The sequence below is a fragment of the Carettochelys insculpta genome, chromosome 18, assembly GCF_033958435.1.
Source record: "Carettochelys insculpta isolate YL-2023 chromosome 18, ASM3395843v1, whole genome shotgun sequence".
Taxonomy (NCBI): Eukaryota; Metazoa; Chordata; order Testudines; family Carettochelyidae; genus Carettochelys; species Carettochelys insculpta.
The window spans coordinates 25,266,070-25,287,753 of record NC_134154.1 but is presented as its reverse complement, the minus strand read 5'-3'; the positions used below and the strand labels follow the sequence as shown (position 1 = coordinate 25,287,753).

Sequence of the window (21,684 nt, the reverse complement as noted above, 5' to 3'; positions counted from 1 at the left end):
GTGACAGTAATTTGCTCGGGAGCAGCCCCTGTCTGGCCCGGGAGGGGAGGATGCTGCCTGGGAGCAGCGAAAGAGGGAGGGCAGAGGCGCTGGCTGTGAGTGGCTGCCTGGGAGCAGGGAGGAGAAGATTCTCTGGCCTGTGATTGGAGGGGGCTGGTCCCCGCAGTGACGCTGCCCGCCCGCTGGCGGCGCCTTTGAGCTCCCTGGCCAGGCTCTCCTCAGAGCGCGGGCAGCTGCGAGGCTGCCGGAGCGGAGGCTGTCGGCCAGCGCGCTCCCTTCCCCTCTCCAGCGGCAGCATGAACACCATCAAGAACGTGCCGGCCCGGGTGCTGAGCCGCCGGACCGGCCACAGCCTGGAGGCGGAGCGGGAGCAGTTTGACAAGATTCAGGTAAGGAAGGGCTGGCACGGGGCAGAGGCGGGCACTGCATGGCGGGGAAGGGCAGGTGTGTGGCGGCGGCGTTAGCTGCGCATCCACCCTGCCCAGTTCGGAGCAGCATGGGGGCATGACAGCCCGGGGGGGAGCGCGGAGCTCAGATTGCCTGCGGGTGGCGGTGCGGGATTAGCGGCAGCTCTAGGTGGGGGTGCTGGGGGGAGCAGTGATCTGGTTTCCCCGCGCTACTTCATTTCCAGCTTGGGGAAGCAGCCAGGTAGCAAACAGGCCGGGGGCCCTTAAGGGTCGGGAGCCGCTGGAGCGGGGTCACGCTGCGAACCCGAGAGCGAGGGGGTCCGAGCAGTCGGTGTGTGTTGTTATGGGAAGTCATAAACGCTTGTGCTCGCTGGGCTGGACCCTCTCAGGGACAAGGTGTGTTTGTCTGTGGTTTGTGAGATCACTGCTTCCCAGGCCAGGCCTGGGCTCTTTAAAGCTCCAGGGGCTTGTGGTTCCTGGCTCAGACATTTTATCTGTAGCTTGGCTGTCTCTGCTCTTAAATTTTTGTGAATAAAATTCATTGTTTAAAATCAAGAGAAATATATGTAAACGCATCTGGAGGTGAAATGCCTCCTGTTGATTGCATTGATACGGTTTGCACTTCCTGTAAGGCTACCTGCAATAAACAGGGAAACGTTGCTGACAGTGTGGCCTGACTAAATCACAGAACACCTTAAACCAGGTTATGCAGTGGCCTTGCCAGCTGCCATCTCAGCTCTTTCCTTTTAGGGATTAAAAGGGGTATTATGTGGTTTTGGGTGGCTGTCAGGAAGTGGTTTTGTGAAGGATCAGATCGGACTGGTATGTGTTGTACTGATAAAAGTGAATCAGTTTTGCTACGTTCTCTCCTTTGCCCTTCCTATGAGGTGTGTGTGTGTTTTGTTTTTTTTTTAAGGAACTTGTTGCAATGACTGTACTCTAATTGTCCTAGTATATCTGGTTTGACATATTCGCAGAAACTTGATGCTGGAGCAAGCCTGTTTTTCTTTCCATTGGCAAAATAGATCCAATATTATGTAGGAATCTGTGAGGTGAAAAGTTTCAATGTAACTGACTATCTCATAACATTATGTGTACATTAAAATATACACCCTCTTTTTAGACTGCCGAGATATGGATTATTTGTAACTTTCTTTACATTACTTGTTTCTCTGTTTTGTAAACAAACTGCTGTTTTTTCTAACAAACAAAAAATATTGGCTTTTCTATGTGCTTCATGTACCATTATAATAGATTTTAAAAATCAGGTAAAACTACCTTTTGGTTCTTGTTTTGTGTGTTAACATGGTATAAAAATACTTTGAAATAAGCTGAAATACAGCAATTTAAATGGACTATAAATACAGGATTTGTGGAGTGGTTGTTCATCACCATAATCTTATTATTATTATTTATATATTTAAAGTTTGAGCCCTTCCTTAGCTGAAAGTATGTTTGAATGTTTTAGACGCTATATGCAGTTAACACTGTAATTTTCTCAAAATAAGAGGGTCAGTTTTTCCACAATTGAAAACTTTAGGGAGATTTTCCTGCTTAAATAACTAATATCTAATTCAGGTTGTTTACTAATATAATAAAATGGGCTATATACTAATCAGAATTAATGATCTTGGCCAAATCTCAAATTTTAAACAAAGATAGAATAGCTTTTCTGTTTAAAGTGAAAGAGACATCTGGAACAGGTATGGTAGAATAACAATTTTCAGAATACATTTTGACACTATTCATTTTTTGAAGGTGTTAAGGTTTGCGTTAGAAGTATTTACACTAATCTTGGTTTGTTTTGTTTTGTTTTTTTGCAACACAAAATTACTGCGAGGTATGTTTAAATATTTTCTGTGTATAATATATAAAGGCAAAATATCTCTGCTTACAAATACTGAACAGGCTGATGGTGATGCAGCGAAGAATCTCTTGCATTCATGTTCATAAAGCAGTTTGTAGTAAGTAGTGTTCACTGTGTATTTTGAAAGGCTGAATAGAGAGGATGCTGTACCTGTAATATTGTTTAATTTATGAAGGCTAATTTCAATTTTGTAGTACATATTGAAGCAGCACTTATATTTCTATGGCTACTATATGTAGTAGATCACTTTCTGAAACACCTAAGTGAACTTAAGTTCAAGCAATAGTCATGTGAAATAGCAGCATTAATTGAAATTGTGTAGGTTTTTCTTTTATCCTCCGCCTCTCAGAGGCAAAATATAATAATTGTTCCTAACCTCTCCCACAAGATTGTGGGGTCTTGTCTATCCGGTCAGGCAATTCCTGGGCCTGTGAATTTGTTTATCTGAGGGAGTCAGTTCAGGTGAAGGGGCAGTGAATAAATTATATAGGGTGCAGAAGGCATGGTAAAATAAATCCAATCCAGTTTATCTGTGCATTATATATTGTATATAGCAGATACACAATTGCTTAAGTAATTGGCTTTACGTTTTTTCTTACCAATGTGTAAAATGTGCACGTGTCTGATTTTTTCTTCAAAGATCTAAGCACCTGCAGGTCTTATTGATTTCAAAAGGGTGCCCATCATTCTCCATGTCAGCCCCCTACCTCTTTAACTGCCTGAAATTGACTACAAATGCCCTTTTCAATTATTGGAGTAGAGAACAATAATAAACCCTTAGGAAAAGATTTTTTCCCCCCTGTGTTATCTTCTGTGTAAATGCCCCAAATATTTACCCAAGTGACGGAATAGAAAGTTTTATAACTCTAGGCTGATAGGATCCTACAATCCTTTGGAATACAGTGGTGCTGAGAGGTAAAGAAATTGCAGCAACAAAGAATGCTGAATACGCACTCTATCAACACAGAGTGCAGGTCAGGTAAACATGCTGCAAGCTGATCTTTGCTGCTTTTCCAATGGCTTATATCTTCCAGAGAGATCCTTATTTAAAATAGAGGCAGTAAAGTCTTTGTGCTTTTGTCCTGGTTTCATATTATCTCCCATGGATCACAGGCTATTCTTGTGCTTCTACTAAAAAGAAAAACCTGAAAATAGCTTGTTTCACTCATGACCCTAGTGTAGAGTGGACTCTAGGATCGAAAACTGAAGTACATTAAGTTGATCCATTGGCTGTTGGCAAAGAGCAATGAAGCAGATTCACTCTAGGTGCCAAAACAAATGTAGGAGAGAGAAAAGGAAGAATAAAACCAGACGGGGTGACTATCTTTTCAAAGAACAAAGAACTTCTTCACCCAGAAGACAGGGAGAAATACACAAATGCTCTGATAGGTTCCATGCCCACTACTTCTATAGTTGCTTTCTACATGCTGTGTGATCTCACTTGAAAGCTGTAGTGGCCTACAGCATTGTGAATGCAAGCAGGATTATCTAGGAAAATCTTTCAGTTATGATGTGGTCAAAATGGGGTGGGGGGGAGTGGAATCTTTTGGAGTAGACAGCCCTGAACAAGTTTTTCATTTCCAGTTTTTACTGCTGTCACATACAGTAAGGCAAACAGACTGTTACATCTTGTGACGAGTCTAATGTTTAGTTTTAGTGCATGAACATTTTCCCTATGCAGCCTGTTCACCTACTATAAGAATATCTCCTCTTCTCCTGACAAAAGAAACTGATAAATTTCTTCCTGGAATAATGCAAAAGGCATTTCTATGGCCAACTCTTTAAAGGCTGGAAAAGATTCAACTTGCTAATTTAAACATGTAATCACTTCTGTCGCAAAGCTTTTGCCCCAGATGTTCTGAGAGTTGTTTCTCTCTGCAGAGAGAAGGAATCTCACTCCATGTTGCTCATACCACACCATAGTAATGAGCACCCCGTATGGGTACCCAGGTTAGCTAGAGAACAACATTGAATGGAAACAGGCATAGTCTATTTTTTTGTAAACGCCACCAAATAGTATGAAAGTTTGCTGACTTTACTGCTGTTTTATGTTCCTCCTTTCAGTTTGCCCAGCTGTGCTGGCAAAGGCAGATAGCTTCAGTTTGCTCAATAAATGCCAGTTATACTACTGAATATACTTTAGGAAGACCTTTAATCAGCTATCTCTTTGTTGGGAATACTAAACTTGCTCTTCAGGTTCTCTTTGGAGAAGTCATTATAGAAGTCTGACAGGCTCTTGCTTTAGAGAGACAAGTTGGGCGAGGTAATATCTTTTTATTGCTTTTGTGAGGGCACACATTTTGGCTACATCTACACTCCAGTGATCTTTCAAAAGGAGTTCTTCCATAAGATCTCTCCTGAAAAAAATTATTTTGAAAGAGTGTGTCCACATGCAAAAAAGCAGATTGAAAAATCAAGCTGCTCTTTTGATCAAGAACATCCACACAGCCGCCGCTCTTTCGAAAGACGGGCCACATATCGAAAAATCTGGCACCATGAGGACTGCTCTTTGTGGCAGGGAAGGGTCCCCAGGGCATCTACACGTGGTTTCTTTTCCCAATGGATTTTTTGGAAAAAGGCACTCTTTCTCATCTGGGAGAAGGAGAAGAAGAAGAAGAGAAGAAGATTTCAGATCAAAAGAGCAAACTTTTTGTGCAGCTGTTCCGCAGGATCTTTCAGAAAAGGCCATTTTTTTCTGGAAGAATTTGCTAGTGTAGACGCAGCTTTAGTGCCTATATCCTGGGACCAACCTGGCTAAAATAGCACTGCAAGCAAAGTTCTTTGTTAGATTTACTTGCTCTTGTTATTAGTTTTAAATTATACCACTTTGATGGAAGAATAGTAAGGAAATATTTCTCTATTCTTTAGTTTGTTTTGTGCACTTGGTATTAGTTTGGGTGTAATTACTATCCCAGGTCTGCCACAGCCTCCATGTAGGTCTTTCACACAGCCGCAGGAAAGAAAGACTTTTTTTAATTTAAAAATAAAATGGCAAATCCATAATTGTCAGCAAGAGGGTAGTATCCAGATCTAGTTTTATATTTGTTTTATATTGTGAAGATTTCAAACCGATGACATCTTTTCAAGTTAAATCTGGATCTTGCACTAATTTATTTATTTGTCCAGGGTGAATTATCTGACATCTCAGCAAATTAAGTTGTTTGTTTAATTTAAACAAGTATCCTTCGAGCTTTCACTTCATGAACCATGGGAGAGTGCAACGTGGTCGTTAGTAGAGCTGTGTCAATAAGCAGGGTTAGATGGGGAGAGTGTTCTGAAAAAAAGGAAGAAAAAATTAAAATGCTTGTTTTAGCTCAACCTAAAATTATTTTGTGGGCAAACCGAAAAGTAATAAAAACAATGTTGCTACTTCAGCTCAAACTAAACAATTTGTTCAACTTGAAACTAAACATTTGCTTTATTGAGCTTTTTAAAAAGTGTCTAAATAAAAAGGCAAGTAATTTTGAAACAGAAATTTTTTTTTTATTTTATATTAGGACTGGAACCAAAACAATCAGAATTTGCAAAATATTTGTGTAGGAGAGAACAGTTTTAGCTGAAAATTTTTCACCTACTGATCACCATTATTGCCACAAACAATTCAGGTAGTAGTAAGAGGTTATATTAAAGTAGCAAATGTTCCTTTAAATGTATCCTTGCTACAAATTACTGTGTGGCTACACTAGCTGGAGTGAGTGAGTGACTGAATCAGTTAAATATATTTTGGCGAATTCCTGAAGTCCACTGGCTAATAACTGTATGACTCAGACCTCTTTTCTTTGTACCAGCCAGAGACGCCTTTTATGTAACCCTGATTCCAATAACTGAGTTGAACTACAAGATTACAGAGGGAGACATCTGAATTGGAATTCATTTGCAAGTTTGACACATTTAACCTGGGATTTAACAGAGATCTCAATTATTTTATGCTTTACAAGGGCAATTTTCCCACTTAATTTACTCCTTCCACAGATCCTATAAATGACAGGTAACTTCTCCCCTATTTTTGATTCTTCTACTTTCGTCCTTCTCTCCCTGCTATGTAAACCCTGGATTCTTATTTCTGTTCCTAACCTGAGGAAGTGGGTCTTATCAATTACAGCTCATTACCAAATAAATAAAAGTGTTAGTCCTTACAGTGCTACAGGACTGCTTGTTTTTGTGAAGCTACAAACTAACACTGCCACCCCCGAGACTAAGGACTGAGTTGTATGTTTCAAAATTGTACATCAGCTTAAAGAACCCTTCAAAGTAGTAAAACATTATGTTGATGAGCATTTTTAATTAGAGCAGCCCCTTTGGTCGCTACAAAAACTAAGAAAGTATCAACACTAAGATATAATTGGTACTATTGTAGGATCAGTCCTATTCTCTGCTGTCTCATAGCTTTGTTATGGTGATCTCTTTTCTTTGGGACTGCTTATGGTGGTCTGGTGTACTTCACTGAAGAATATTGTTCTTAGGGTTGATCTTTCACCCAAGAGACTGAAACTCAGAGCTCATAGTGGGATTTCCTGCTTCTTGCTTTGCAAGTGATTTTTGGTCTAAATAAATCATCACTCGCTTGGAATGTTTCCCATCTCATCATCACCTTTATGTATCCAAACAGACATCTCGTCTACTCATCCCAGCTGAGAGCAGATGATGGGTGGGGGGCAGTGACACCATCTCGGAGGAAGTGATATTTGTTGACATGCAATCACATGGAGGTCTGATTGTACATTCCATTCCCAACCAAGAATTGTCGTTGAGCAAATCGGAGCAATGGCTGTCCAAATTGCCCTGTGACTGCCTCTGAATAAGCCTGACCTCTTCCTGAGTCAGTTCCTCTGGGATGGTGTCAAATTTGCCCTTGGCATCTGCTGCATGCTGCGCTGAACAAAGGAGGAAACCTGCTTAGAAGCCGGAAACCTTCTTTCAAGAGTGTGATGGAAGGTCAGGGGCACTCAATTAGCAGAACAAGCTGTCAGAAGCCATGGGAGCAAGGAATGCACTGGAATTGAAGAAATAATTGCTGTCCAGCACCTTTTCTTGTCAGTAACCCCTGTCTAACTGTCTAGGGCTATTGTCAGAATATGCAGCTGGAGAGTTATAACATGCTTATTCTGCATTCACCTTTTCCTTTGGGTATTACAGCCTGATCCTGAGGTTCTGGGATCACTTAACTCCTTTCCTCAAATTTACTGGGCATTGAGGGCCATCAGCACCTTGTGGATTGAGACACACACATATCCAGTGCTGGAGCAGTCTTTGGAACTAGGGACTGGTTTACGCTAGGGGAGAAAGTCAACCTAAGGTACGCAATTCCAGCTAGGAGTGCAACTAGGTCGAATTTTTCCACCATCCCCATAGTGGAAAGTCAGCAGACCTCTCTTGCTCCTCAAGACTGCAAGGAGTGCCAGCCTCAGTGGGGGCACCCTCAATGTTCCATTTAGCAGGCCCAAACTAGACCTGCTAAATCAAACTCCAGAAGGTTGACCTTCTGCATGTTGACCCGGCACTAAGTGTAAACAAGCCGTAGGAGCCAAATTGGAGCCCAGCTTGAACATTGTTCCAGAATGCCTGTACTCAAGTTTCTGATCAACAGTACATCCCTACTCCCACCCTGTATCTTTCACCAGGTAAATCATTTATAGAAGTGTGAACAATCCTCTTCATGCTGCTTGTTTGGCCTGTGTGTGTGTATAACATTTTCATTTGAGTGATTTAAGCATAATTTAATAGGAATACTGCTCTTACATTTTGTGTCCCTGCTGTCCCCGAACTCCACCTTTGGGGCTTCCTTTACCCAGACAGCCTCCCTGTAAGCATATGTCTGGTCCAGAGGTGTTAGAGTCAATGACACACATGGGCATAGAACCCAGCAGTTGTAAAGTGTAGCAGGGAGTGAAATGCTGGTGATTTTCTTGCATTCCTTAGACATTCAGCAATAAACATCTCTGCCAGAAAAGTCAAAGACCAGCTGAATCAGGCGGACACCCAGAATATGACATGTATTTCCTCTGGGTGTCCCCCTTCCACATTGCACTTGGTTTGTTTAAAAGGGGGAAGAATGTCAGTAGGCCGCACATCCTTTTAAGCAGCCATTGGGGATTAGGCCAATCTGACAAGCCAATGACCATAAAAGATGTACAGTGCGTTATAGTTGTGCTAACAAAACTAAACCACCACGGTGGCCTCACAGAGAGCATTAAGCGGTGTCACGCCAGAAACTCGATTCCACTTCCGTGATGGGGAAAGGGATGATACTGAGGCATCACAGCCTCGTGCAAAATAATGGAAAGAGCAGTGGGTGAAGCTTCTAGTAGTAATTCATGTGGCCTGAAATGAAAGGGTGGGTGAAACACCAGGCTCCATCAGCTGGACTCTCTAATGATGAGATTCAATCACCGTATTAGGTAAGTAATGGCTTTGAGTAAGAGACAAGTCTGGTTTAATGGGGAAAGAATCTGACTGCATAATTCTTTCATAACTCATCAAAAGTTCTGATTCAGGAAATGGATATGGGCAGGTTGGTCAATCAGGGAACTGGAGTAGCTTTTAAAGCTCAAGAAAGACACTGAAGTGGACTTGGCTACGCGTTCTCCTCCAACATGTTTCAACCTACCTTGTCTTGTGAGACCACCTGCCATCCAAGTACATCTCAAAGTGCTTTATAAAGAGTTAAGAATGAAACATGTCTGAGGCAGGTTGTGTTCTCCCCACTTCTCGGCTGGAGGACCTGAGGTCTAGAGGCATTTTCATGCCCAGAGGGGCACAGAAGTAATGTGATAAGTTGGCAGGAGAACCAATGTTTCCTCTAATCTTTTCTATCCATGTGCAGAATAAACTTTAATGTGCACTGAGGTATGTGCATATGTGCATCACCAGTAGAAATAAAGAACCTAGAATTGGGCTGTCTGCTAATCAGCTGAGTGGTTGCACAAGCACACAGCTTACAGGGAATGCTGAATAAAACCTGGGCGTTTTAACTCCCAGTGTTGTGTCTTCACTCAGGATCTTCCTTCCACCATTCCTGAACATATGGTTGTGTTGAAAATCACCAGAGCCTTTACCCTTTCCATCTTCTCTGAAGGATGGTCACTTCTGATATTCTTGAATGCTGTTTTGTGAGCACTCAGGGCCATTGCTGACTCTGTTGCATCATAGGTATGCCTGGAATAGAGGAGCCAATTTTCTTACATTCTGCATCATAAAGTTAGAGATGTGGAAGAGGGAAGGTATGGAATTAAAGTGGTCCACTGGTATGAAGCAGATCCCACTACTTTAAATTTAGTCAAATATCATTTCCTCCCTGGACTGCAAAGAAATCTGCCTTTATTCACTCTACATCTTGTTCTGCGAGACTGAGTAGCCTCCTTTTGGGCCATTCTAGCTAAGCACATTCACCTGCTTTCTAATAAACGAGCAAGAGTGAAATAGCTGATCAGATTCTCATTTAAATTGCATCCGCTGATCTGCAGAGCTAACATCCCAGTTACGTGAATGGGAAGTAGTTCAGAACATTCAGAGCTATTGCGCAGTTATATTCATAGACATGAGTCTAAATTCAGTAGAAACAAATGGGATCATTATGTCTGGCATTTGGTATTGGCTCAGACTGGCTCCATAGAAATGTCAGAATAGGTACCTATTATCTCTGCTCTATAGTCATTTTAGCATTTTTTTTTTTAAATTGTGTAAAGCAATCTTTCAAAAGAGGTGAGCAACCAGAATTTGACCACCTATCTGCTCCGTGATGTCTTTCCAATTAAGATCCATCTAGGACGTGCCAGTCCTTATCACGGTCCTCAGGAAAAGTGAAGGATGTCTTGGTCTAGGTGATCCTGAGGTGAACTATTCCCCTTGAAGTTTTGAAACTGACCAGTTTCAGAGACATCCTCCAAACACTGCATAGTCTGACTTTCCCTAGGCAGCTCGAGGAGTCATGGCCTCTTGCCATGGAAATTAGACAGTGACAAGGGAATTGGCAGGACACCCAGAGTTAATGATATACTTGCCAGGGGAGAACTGAGACTGAAGGGACAAAAGGAGGAATCTTGGCTGAATGTGAGTGACAGCTAACAATGAAGAGCCAGAGCTCTAAATCAACAGGCATTTGAAGTTGGGAGCGCTAGATCTGCAGCCAAGGTAAATCAGACACAGAGTGAGATTTAAATTTAATAATACAAATTCCTAGCTTTTATGTAGCACGCTTTAGTCCTATATCTCAAAGCACTTCACAAAGGCTGTCAGTACCACCCTTTTTTTTTTTAATGGGGAAACCGAAGCACCAAGCAGTGAAGTATCTTGACCAAGGTCTTTAGCAGAACACTAGCAGAGCTGGGAGGAGAATCCAGCTTTCCCAAGTCCCATTGTAGTATTTTTCCACGAGGCAACATTGCCTCTGTCAGCTGAGGCATTTTTAATTATTTTTGTGTCCAGCCCATTTGAATAATTAAATATTTCTTTTCTTGCTGTAATGCACCTTAATAATTGATCCCAGGCTTTGCAATTTGGGTGGGTGGAAAATAAATGTAAAATATGGACCTTAGATTAACATTGACTTTATAGTTCTGTACATAACTTTAAATTCTCCCTCTGTTTCAGTTTCTGCACCTCTTACGTGCAAATAAAAAAAAGAATAAAAAATAAAAAACAACCTCACCACTCCACAGAGTGGAAGGCTAAGAGATCTAGCGTTAAGATACACCGCCACTCACCTCACCTCAGTAAGTCTGAAGCTCTCTACAGTAGTCTGTCACCTTCTAGTTAGTTACATGAAGAAGGTACGTGTGTTTGTTCTCAGGAGTCAGGTGTCCACATCCCAGTTCACATGCAGCCTGGTCTGGTCCCAGCAGAGAGGGACCAAAGGCGGGGTGGAATTTGGACGTTAAACTCCCCTTCCTACTATTGTGGTCTCTCCCCAGCCCACGTGGTGCATGGTGACCGTGGCGCATATCTACTCCTGTTCTGTGGAGTTGTCAGTGTGGCATCATCACAAGCAGTTCAGATGCGGAGGGGTAGCTGTGTTTGTCTGTGTCTTCACAGGTAACAGGCAGTCCTGTAGCACCTGGGAGACTAACAAATTTATTTATTAGGTAATGAGCTTTCATGGGTAAGACCCACTTCCTCACAATCTGGGGCTACTCACCCACGAGAGCTCATTACCTAATAAATTTATTAGGTGCAACACGACTGCCTGTTGTTTGATGAGTAATTCCGTTATCAACTTCAAATCGAAATCTGGGTAGTAGGGACATCTGACTAGGGAACTGATGCCCTTGGAAATGGGAGAGCCCTAGTAACATCAAAAGGAGAGTGTGGATTGACTTGCAAAAATGCCAAACGTGATCCTTTTCCACCCATATCTCCAGATTGGGGAACCTGAGATGAAAGCCTGAGATGACAGCCCCGGGCTTCCAATGCAGTCCTCTTGAACGATGTGGATGTCAGCTGGTGTGTTTTCAGAGCCTCTGAACTCAGTTACACAAGGCCAAAATTAGTCCTTGATATCCCAGGGTAGTGCCCTTGCTGCCACTACACACCACAGGATCCCCAGTCAGAGGTTTAGTAATAGATTGTTAAAAAGTCGCATAAAAGACCCAGTCCCTTTCCTCACTCCCTCAGATCCCAGCCAGGCCCCAAAAGAGATGTTGTTCCTGGCACAGGTAAAGAGTGTGTATCATGACCGGCTTGCCTCTGCTGTCTCGGGAGGGCAGCATTGCATCCATCTCTGAGCTCTTCTCGGCTTTGTCCCACGGGAGGTGAGGCTGCTTTACAACATCAACCCCAACCCCCCTTTATTTAGCTTCTCTTAAAATGTGAATTTAAACCTTGTGAAATTGATAGCTCTGGTGACTAAACTGCCCTCTGTCACGTGATCGCACCTTTCAGGGCTTACCTCAAGGCAGACTGTCAGAAACAAGGGCAGAACCCCAAACTGGTGCAGTGTTCTATGGCTGGATTTCACCAAGCCATTAACAAATTGCATCACTATATCAGTCTCACCGTGGAGTCAGACAGGCCCCTTAGACTCTTCAGCCTTTCTTGTCATCCAGACAAACTGGATTTTGTGGTAATGGTGACATACATCAAAAGTCACACCATGTCAGGCTTCTCCCCGTCCAAAGAGCTCAGTCACTTACTCCTATCAGTTGGTACACTTGACTGTACACAGAGTACATCAAAGGCAGCCAATTGTATAGTGGACTGGGTTTACAGGTTGAATCTTTCTCGTCCAGCACTGTTGGGACATGACCAGTGCTGAATGAGAGAATTTGCTGGAGTACACTTCCACTGCTTACTGGGTTCTTAGAAGACATCTAGGGGTACATGACAGCTGAATAACAGGACAGAACATTGGGAGCCAGGACTGGTGCCTGGAAACAAACTTTATGGGACCATGGGAAACTTGGCATTGCAAGAAAAAATCGTAATCAGACTCTACTCTTATGAAAGACTGACTGGGACACAGAGCCAACTCTCAGTGGAAGAGAAGTTAGCACCCAACCAACAGCCAAGCACCCATCACCCAGAGAAATTAAAACAACGCCTCTGCCCCCAGGGTCATAATGGGTTCAAATCCTGTTCTTCACACATGCTTGGACCCATTGACTTCCTCCCAGTGCTTGGCCACTCAACAGCGGCTACTTTGGTGAGATGAGTCACACGATTGTGCAGTATGAGACATCCGATCTCATTCTCTGTTACAGTGTTTCCCAAACTAATTTGGCCATGGAACGCTTTTGGACTTGGAATATATTGACGGAACACGTACATGCTGGTTGAGAGGGTGGTGCTGGTGTAGGGTTTCATACCGAAAAATTGCTGCTCGTAATGCTCAAAAAGTGATTTAGAAGAGTTGGTTTTTAAAGATGTCTTTTCTTTTATAAAGAAGCTACTTGCCCAAGGTCACCCAACAGGCCATTGGCGAAGCTGGCAATGAAGCCTCATTCTCCTGAGTCCTGTCCTGTCCCCTATCCACTAGATAACCCAGTCTCCTTGTATGAGGAAGGGTTCTGAATGCTCTTCTTCCAGGCATACTGTAAACCCCCTGTGTAGACATTGAGAGTTTACTGACCGAATAAACTTAAAAAGAATGAAAATAAAACCTGTTTGATCACCACAGAAACATTGCTGGCTACTTGGCTTAGGACTTTTTGATTCTGTGCATTAGTCTGTGTGCTATGTTGTCTGTCTTGTTTGTATTAATAAGCCACTCAGCTCATGACAGCTGCTGTGTCTAAAATTCACTTCCTGGGACAGATTTGACATTTTTGCACTTGCAACCCCCTCCTACTAAGAGCTGGAGTTTAAGGGAGCTCGAGCCTGCAATGCACTGCGAGGTGCTGCTCACCAGTGGCTCTAATAAGATTGCAAAGGAGTTGAGGGTGCTCAGTCCTTTGAAAGACTAGGCCCAGAGTTAGCAGTTCTGAGAGGGACCCAGAAGGGCATTTTGCCATATGTTTCAGTCTGATCAACTTTAGGGGCTAAGAGGATTCGATCAAATGATTGGATTAGCTACTTTATTATAATTCCAGCCCAATTGTTAGTCTAAACCCAGTAGCTTCACACTGAAAACAAATCCTGCAGCTCGTCTCTCCAAGCCCATAACCTGTCCCTGCCTCAAATCCAACCACGCAGACTGAGCGTACTTAGGTCCTGTGCAGCTGAACCTCGAATAATCAAGATCTCTGCACAAATTCCATGCTGAGCAAATAAACCAAATAGACTTTCTGTAACCCACGTGTGCTTGGCATCAGACACTGTGGGCGATGAACTCAAGTGCCCTCCCATAAGGAGGGTGGCTTCCACCTGTGTGAACAGTTGTGGAAGTCTGTTTTCTCTCCTACATTCTAGAGGAATGGTCAGTCTCCCTGGGGTCTTGTATGTGTCCCAGCATTGCATTATAGGGAGGAACAACTATCTGAGCAGACTTGAGTGTATGGCCTCCCTAAACCTAATGTTGTTTGGGGTTTCCCTGGTTCCAGGCCAATCCCAAATCTGATAACTCCTCCTATTGAGATGTGCAGGTACTGTCTGTTTCATTCCTGTGCCCCTGTCTGTATAGGGAGCTGGATCAATGTCCCCTCTAATTTTTTTTTCCATCCATGGGTGGAATAAATCTTATGTGCACTGAGGCATGTGTGACTGCACCACCAATAGTAACACATGCTGCCAGCTGTGGGCATTGTGCTGATCAGCTGGGCACCACCTGACTCTCTCCTGGGCAGCTGCCCAAGCACTCAGCTTACAGGGAGCACTGTGGGGGTGGATCTTACACCTGAGCTAATAGGTCTTCAGCTCTAACTTCTTCAATTGCTTTGGTAACTTTACACCTCCTCCTAATTTGTCAGTCTTCAGTGACTGCTCTGTCCTGCTCAGCCAGTTTCCGTACCCACTGGTTCAGTTGCCTACTAGAACCACTGTCCTCCTAACCTCCGCCTTGGAACTAGCTGCTGCCCATCTGTTTCTGCCCCTGCCGCAAGCATCTAATGTCCAAGTGACTAATCCCTAAACCCATGAGGTCCAACCAGCTCTGAAGCAGTAGATGTCTCTAGAGTGAACTAGCCACATTATTCTGAAAATATATTAATTGTTCCAGCCAACTAGCCACGCTCAACCAGCCACATGTGCCTAGAACAAGTCGGCAACCCCTGGTACGGGTGCCAAGAGTGGCGTGCAATCGGATATTCATCAGCATGCAAGGTGGGACCTCAGCCCCGCCTCTTCTTCCCCTGGGCAGACAGGATCTTGCTCAAAGCCGTGCCACTTGTGGGTTAACAAAGGACCAGCTAGTGCTACCAACCACCACCTAAATGGTAAAGCTCTGCATCTTGATTTATGAACGACGCTGTTGTAAGTAGGACTATTAGTGAATCTGAGAAGTGTCACCTGCACTCAGAAGGTCAAATTTCAGCACTCTGCCTCCGAAAGGCTGCTGATCCCTGGGCTACAGTGTTGGACACCACAGGCCTAGACAGAGCCTTTGCTACTTGGAGGTATGAACATGATGGGTGATGAATGAAAAAGTGTTCACCCCAGCTGGGCTGGCACGGATTGGAGGCTTTGCCAGCAGCCTCCTTAGAGGGGCCGTGCTGTGAATGGGCCATGGGGACTGAGTGCATAACAGAGTCTGTAGTACTCTGCTCCTGGCTGTCCCTGAAAACTTCCCTCTCCAGGGCTGTAGAAACAGGAGAGATAACGTAGACAATCTCTACCCCCCGGGGAAGGCCTTGGCCATGAAGAGCTTTACTAAAGAAACCCAAAATAAGCAGAGGCTGCCCTGGAGTCATTAGCTGGGCAGACAAGAAGGGGAATCCAAACAATTTACACAACCTTCTAAAATGGGTCAGCCTGGGTGGGTTTTTATAGCTGAATTAATAAGATGAGGTAATGTGTCACGCTGTGTCAGAGACACTGGTTAGGAAGAGATGCCATCAGGTTGCTTGGTAACCAACACAACAACCCCGCCGAGGGTAACTTACCCCGGAGGCCAGCATGGTCTCTAATGCCATGAAAAGCAAAACAAGTGGTAGGTGCCAGGACAGTGTTTCCATGAGACAACTCGTGGAAGGGGCCTTGAGGCAAGTAGAAGAGTGTAACAAATCTTGCTGGGAGGGCTGGTATCGTTAGCATCAGACGCGTGCGTGCATGCAAATTACAATTATAAAAGGGAGGTGCTGGTTGCTGCTCATGATTTTCAAATTGCTTCCGAGTATTACCCAGTTAATACCAGTAACTGGTTCTTAGTTGCACTCAGCTACAATGTGACTGAAGGCCGCATCCTGAAAGGTGCTGAGCATCTAATCTTTCCCATCTATGTGCAGATTTTTTTCACATCAATGTATGGAATAAATTTTGTGTACACGGAGGCATGTGCTGTGTGTACCACCACTAGAAACAAAATCTAACAGCAGGCATTCTGCTGTCAGCTGGGCAGCCTGGAATTTCTCTTGAGCAGCCCTGGGGGCGCACAGCTTCTGGAGAATACTGCTCAGCACCCGACTGCCCACTGAAGCCAGCGCCTCCTGACTGCGCTTAGGACGATGAAATGCAATTTCTCAGCTCTAATTCTGACAAATTGAAGCCAGCAGTGATCTAAGCTGGTGTGTTGCCATTAGAGCTGACAGATGCATCATTAATTGACTTAGGGCATCTAGCTGGTTCTGTGTGGATGTCCCCATTCCTGTATCTGAAACAGAAGCCGCTTATTTTCATGATGTTTTCCCCCAGGCACGACGCTCCAATGAGCTTTTACTGCACTCGGAAGGGAGCAGCCAATGGAACTGAAAAGTGTGTCACAATCCCCCATGCACAGCTCAGAAAGGCCTTTCAATGGCTCAGTAACCAGCACTTTTAAGCCCTTCAAAGCAGCGCTGTTCTGCTGAAGAAAGATGCTTTTTCCCTGGTCAAAGAAAACAAACTCAACTCTCCATTACCACTGAGGAGATCTTTATTCCAGCCGAACACTGGAGTTTCTGCTGTAGAGCCCAGTAAGCATTAGATCCAGTGAACAACTGGATATGTGTATGAAACAGCTGTGCCTTATCTACTTGCTGATCAATGAGAAGCAACATTCTGTTGGTCTTTTAAATGCCTGTTGTCTAAGATGTGCAGCTGCGTGGTGGAGGCAGAGGGCTGGCTCCCTGGGTGAAGCAGAACCTGAAGAAAAAGGAGAGCCATTTGCGTGATGCAGCAAAATGGTGTTTCTTTAGTAGCCTCTCTGCTCAAATGTTTGGGCAGAGAATTCTATTCTGGCCTCCGACCGCTGAAGAGTGAAAACCTGGCCTGTACGTTCCAGTCTGAGAAAGGGTGTTTGAGGAAAAGCCACCAGCAGAGAACTGAGGCACCTTATAGACTAACAGATATTTTGGAGCATAAGCTAAAGCTTATGCTCCAAAATATCTGTTAGTCTATAAGGTGCCCCAGGGCTTTTTGTTGTTCCCAAAGATACAGACTAACACGGCCACCTCTCTGATACTTGTCAGCAGTCAACCATCATTCCAGTGATGGCATCCCTCTCCCATCTCCAGTCTGACACCTTCTTGCTGGTTCTGAGCCTTCTGGCATCTTCTTGCTTCATACAATAGCCCCAATAATTCAGCACACCCCTGGCCTGTTAGAATTAGACCCTTTTGTTACTCACAGCTCTTCCTCTGCCCCAAAAGAAGCTCTTCTTAATTTTGCGGGCCACTCACTGAGTGGCTGGGAGACCAGATTAATTCGGTAGCTTGGCTTGATGGGGCTAGTGAAGAAGGAAATAAGGTATAGGTTGAACCTCTCTAATTTGGCACCGTTGGGGACCTGACTGGTGCCAGATGAGAAAATTTGCCGGATCACAGGAGGTCAATATTATCTAGCAGCATTACCAACACTTCTACTGCTTACTGGGCTCTTAGGGTTACACTACAGCTAAATAACAGCACACAACACTGATAGCCGGGACTGGTGGCTGAAAACAAACTGTATAGGACCACAGGAAACTTGGCCACACCCATGATAAGTGGCTGTCCAGCTAACTGAAATCACGCTGAATTATGGATGTTGCCGGGTAGGAGTTCTGGATTAGAGGCGTTCAACCTGTGGCTAGTTTGCATGAGCTCTGTTCAGCTCCTGCCATGCCAGGCGGCTTTTTTCTGAGCAGCAGTCCGGCAGGAGGGTGGGTGGGATGGATTGCGTCAAGGTCCTTTTCCAGTCCCGTCAGTCATGATCCTAATGCTACAGCTCACTTTAAACCCAAGTTGGTATGTATCCATCCTTTCCTGCACCACCATCACTGGATAATTACAACCAGCCTTAGGAATTATTATGAGAGATTGTCAATGTCCTGTTCCTATTTACCTTGATTTCCTGCCCCTGTGTTTCTGTTCATCTGTGCTTGTAAGCTGGTCAGGATGGGAACGCTGCCTTCACCATGGCAGGTGTCTTTATGGTGCTTTACATATACTTCATACCAGCATCCCACTTAGGATGCTGTTTGGCCTCTGTACAGACAGGACTTGACTTTGGGATGATATGGTTGTGGGTCCATCACGCTGCAGGAGCCCAAAGTGTCAATCATTTGTAGTGCAGCAGTTATTCAACTGTAGTAGCACCCAAAGGCTCCAGTAAGGATTGGGGCCACTGTAAAGCAACCCTGTCTCCCTGTCCCAAACACTGGACCGGGAGATATGGGGGGAGGGGTGGCAGCTCATGCTCCCCCTGCTTTCCCAAGGCTTGGAAGTGACCGGGGGCAGGGCCCAAATATGGGACAGTTAGTCCCTTTGAAAAAAATAAGTAGAGACACTTTTTTGGCCTCCCAAATATGGGATGGATGATCGCCCTAGGCCCCTATGCTAGGCAGTGTACAAACTAGTCTCTGGCCAAGATTTGTGTTAGTACGTAGCAGGCCCCAGGGTAGCTGCATGGAGATATACCTATCTCATAGAGCTGGAAGGGACCTTCAGAGGTCATTAGCTCCTGCTGCGAGTGCAGGGGCTGGACTCATCACCATCCCTGAAAATGAAATCTGTTTCCTGTAGATCCCTAAATGGCCCACACAGGGGTTGAACTCCCAGCTGTGGGTTTTAGCAGGTCAGTGCTCAAACCAAGAGCTATCGCTGGCCCAATGCCTTGGAAGGGGAAGGGCCAAAGATGGAAGAGGCGGAGCCTAGGGCCATCAGCCCTTAGCACCCCCCCAGACCATGGTGCTGGGCCACCTGCCCTATTCTCAGAGCCGCATAGAACTGCCACTGCACTATACCTGGGCCTGGAGCACCAGCCACCACTGCCAAAGTGACTCCTGTTTCTGTAAAGTCTTTCAGTTTCAGTTCTGAGTTCCTGCGCTTGCACTCGAGGCCTGTTCCTTTCTGGGCTTCTCTCTCCAGCTGGGATTGGAGCCTGGCTTGTCACGACGGATATGACAGTTGCGAGTTCGACAGGGCAGAACATGCTGCAGCTTCAGCGCCTGCCGAAACCACAATAATGGAATGAATCCAGGCATCCATCTCACCAGGTGTGCCTGACATTTAAGGGCCAGTGACCTTGGAATGAGTAGAAATCGCGTGTGAGCTATTAAACCCTAAGCATAGAGTTGTGATTGTTTTTTCCAGGCTTGTTACTCTAATTGCAAGCTGAGTTACTCCCAAATCCCCACGCCCATTATCCTGTGCTCACATGGTATGAAATGCCTCTGAAACGCTGCTGGGAAATACCAGCATCCTCTGAAATATAACAGAGCCTCACTATGCTCAGGACTGGGGGAGGTAGGTGGGGGGCAAAGTGCTTGCCCAGGTACACTGAGGTCACAGCCCCAGAGCAAGGTCTGCTGAAACCGAGCTGTGTTCAGGGCAGAGGCTGACCTGGCCCAGTTAAATTCCTTGCTGGCTGGCTCTGTGGTATTTGCTGTGGCATCTGCTATGCGCTCTGAAGATGGGTGGCTGCCTACGCAGGATATGTCTTGCTTCATGAAGTCTCCTCCTCAGCTTGTCAGTTTGATAAAGCACCCTGTTTAGAAGGGGCAGTGACTCCTCTCCAGACCGTCCACGTCTTCTGGAGCTGTGTCTGAGCCAGCCCCATTCCCTCCCCACCTCCTCATTTTGGGTGGGGTCGTGTTTTAGCAGCTGAGGCCATTTCTACGCCTTCCCAAAGGGGAGTGAGAGGGTTTGTTATTCAATTAAATGTCCGTGGTGGCTTGACCGAGCCAAGTTGATTCCTTAGCTCAAGTGTTTCCCTAGCAGCCCTGGACAGCTGACTTTTGCGTGGCCCGTTGCTAAACAATCTGTTTCTAAATCAGTTAATGAGGTCCGTGTCCTAGGTGTGCCTGTCTAGGGAGGAGCCAGGCAGCAGCTTTAACCTTTTATGTTCCTCTTTGAAAGGGGGACTCAGTGGTCAAATGAGGTTTTTTTGCCCTAAACATTGCCCCTTTGTATCAGTTGTTGGGGCTAAGGGGGTGCAGCCTCCTCCTACCATAGTGGAATAATCTTGTGACAATTGAGCCACTTCTCTGATCTGTAAAAATTCAGATTTTTGTGGCTGACTCTCGTTCCTCTAAGGGACTGAACCAAAACCTCTGATCTGGAAACCCCCAAACACTGGGGAAGTTCTGATCTGGGTCCACACACTGTGTCTCAGGGCTGTCTGCTGAACTGACTGCTCTCCATGGCAGGTGACTAGTCAATGGAGTGGACGCATTGGGTTATACAACCGATATTTTCTTCCATTTCAAACCTCCCAGCATGTCTGCGAGGGGCTTTTGACTCATGGGAGCCTCTTGGCTGCTCTCTGGGCTCTCTCTGCCACCCTTTGTTCTCCCTTCTGGAGTCCTGCCGGGCCCACTCCACTCCTGGGAGTATCTGGACACCGCTACAGGGCCCACTGGCACCAGACCATGGACGGCTCTCTCAGGGGTCAGAGTAGTGCAGGGAAAGAGTCTGCTGGGCCTCTTCCCTGCCTCTTGGTTGTGCAGGGTGGGCAGGCCCTGGAGCCTGACCCTGGTCTCCCTGCTCCAGCATGGAGAATGGCCATCCCATTGGGTTCTGCACGAGAGATGGAGGCGGGGAACAAGTGGCTGGATGGCTGGGATGTAACCCAGGCTGTGCAGAAGGGGAGCCTGGTAAGGAGAGGGAAAGATGCCAGGGAGCCGGTTAAGGCTCTCCTGGGAAAGCATCTGCTGCCTCCTTGTTGAAACGAGATCTTCAGCCTTGAGGCAGTGGAGAATTCATCTCTACTCTGCAGTAACCATGGAGCAATGGCAATGTAGCCCCCTCCTGGAAGAACAAATGGCTTCACCGCCTTCAGAGGGCTAGAAAATACAGCAACACCAGTTCTAGGCTAATAGCCCTTACTTCCCTGCCTCAGGACTCCCCTGCTGTGATTCACTCTGCTTGGGCCTGCCGGTTGGAGCTAACCAAGCACTCCGGGTTGGGCTGCCACCTGCGTTCATTGCCGTGCCCTCCACTGGTGCCCTGTTTGCTGCTGGGCCTAATCCACAGGCACAGTCCAGGGATTTAGCATGGTGGAACCAGCCTGCCTCACAGTCACCTCCATGACCCTCTAAGAGAGCTGTGTTTTATCAAGAACGCAGAAAGCAGGCTGAGACCAGGCGTTCTTGGTGCTGCACCCTGAGTTGTTGCATGTGCTCTCAGCAGGAGGCTGAAATGAGCAGTAGGCCATTTGGCTTCTTGCCTTATTGCAGAAGTCTTCCCCCTTGTGCCCAGAGACTGAGCTGAGGGGCACAGCGCAAGACTTTCAATAGAACAACACAGCTGGCAGGAGGCAAATGCAATCCGGACCCCTGTCCCTGCTGTGGTTTCTATTGAAAGCTTGCGTGAAAGCGATTTCCTCTCTTATGGAAAAGGGACAGGGTGCGTGCGTGCGCGTGCACACGCACCCACGCTCATGCCTGTGCCCAGGTGGAAGGGTCCCCTTTAAGAACTCCATTAGCAG

General features: G+C 45.6%; 1 protein-coding gene across 2 annotated transcripts in view; it reads left to right on the top strand.

Moving 5' to 3' along the window:
• Nucleotides 1-245: 245 nt before the first annotated feature.
• Nucleotides 246-21,684, top strand: part of HIP1R (huntingtin interacting protein 1 related) — a 67,846-nt gene continuing 46,407 nt past the window's right edge. For both annotated transcript variants that reach the window (XM_075012999.1, XM_075012998.1), the window contains exon 1: nt 246-389. In XM_075012999.1, coding sequence (XP_074869100.1) covers nt 297-389 — 93 coding nt within the window. In that variant the 5' untranslated portion in view covers nt 246-296. The remainder of the gene's footprint in view (nt 390-21,684) is intronic.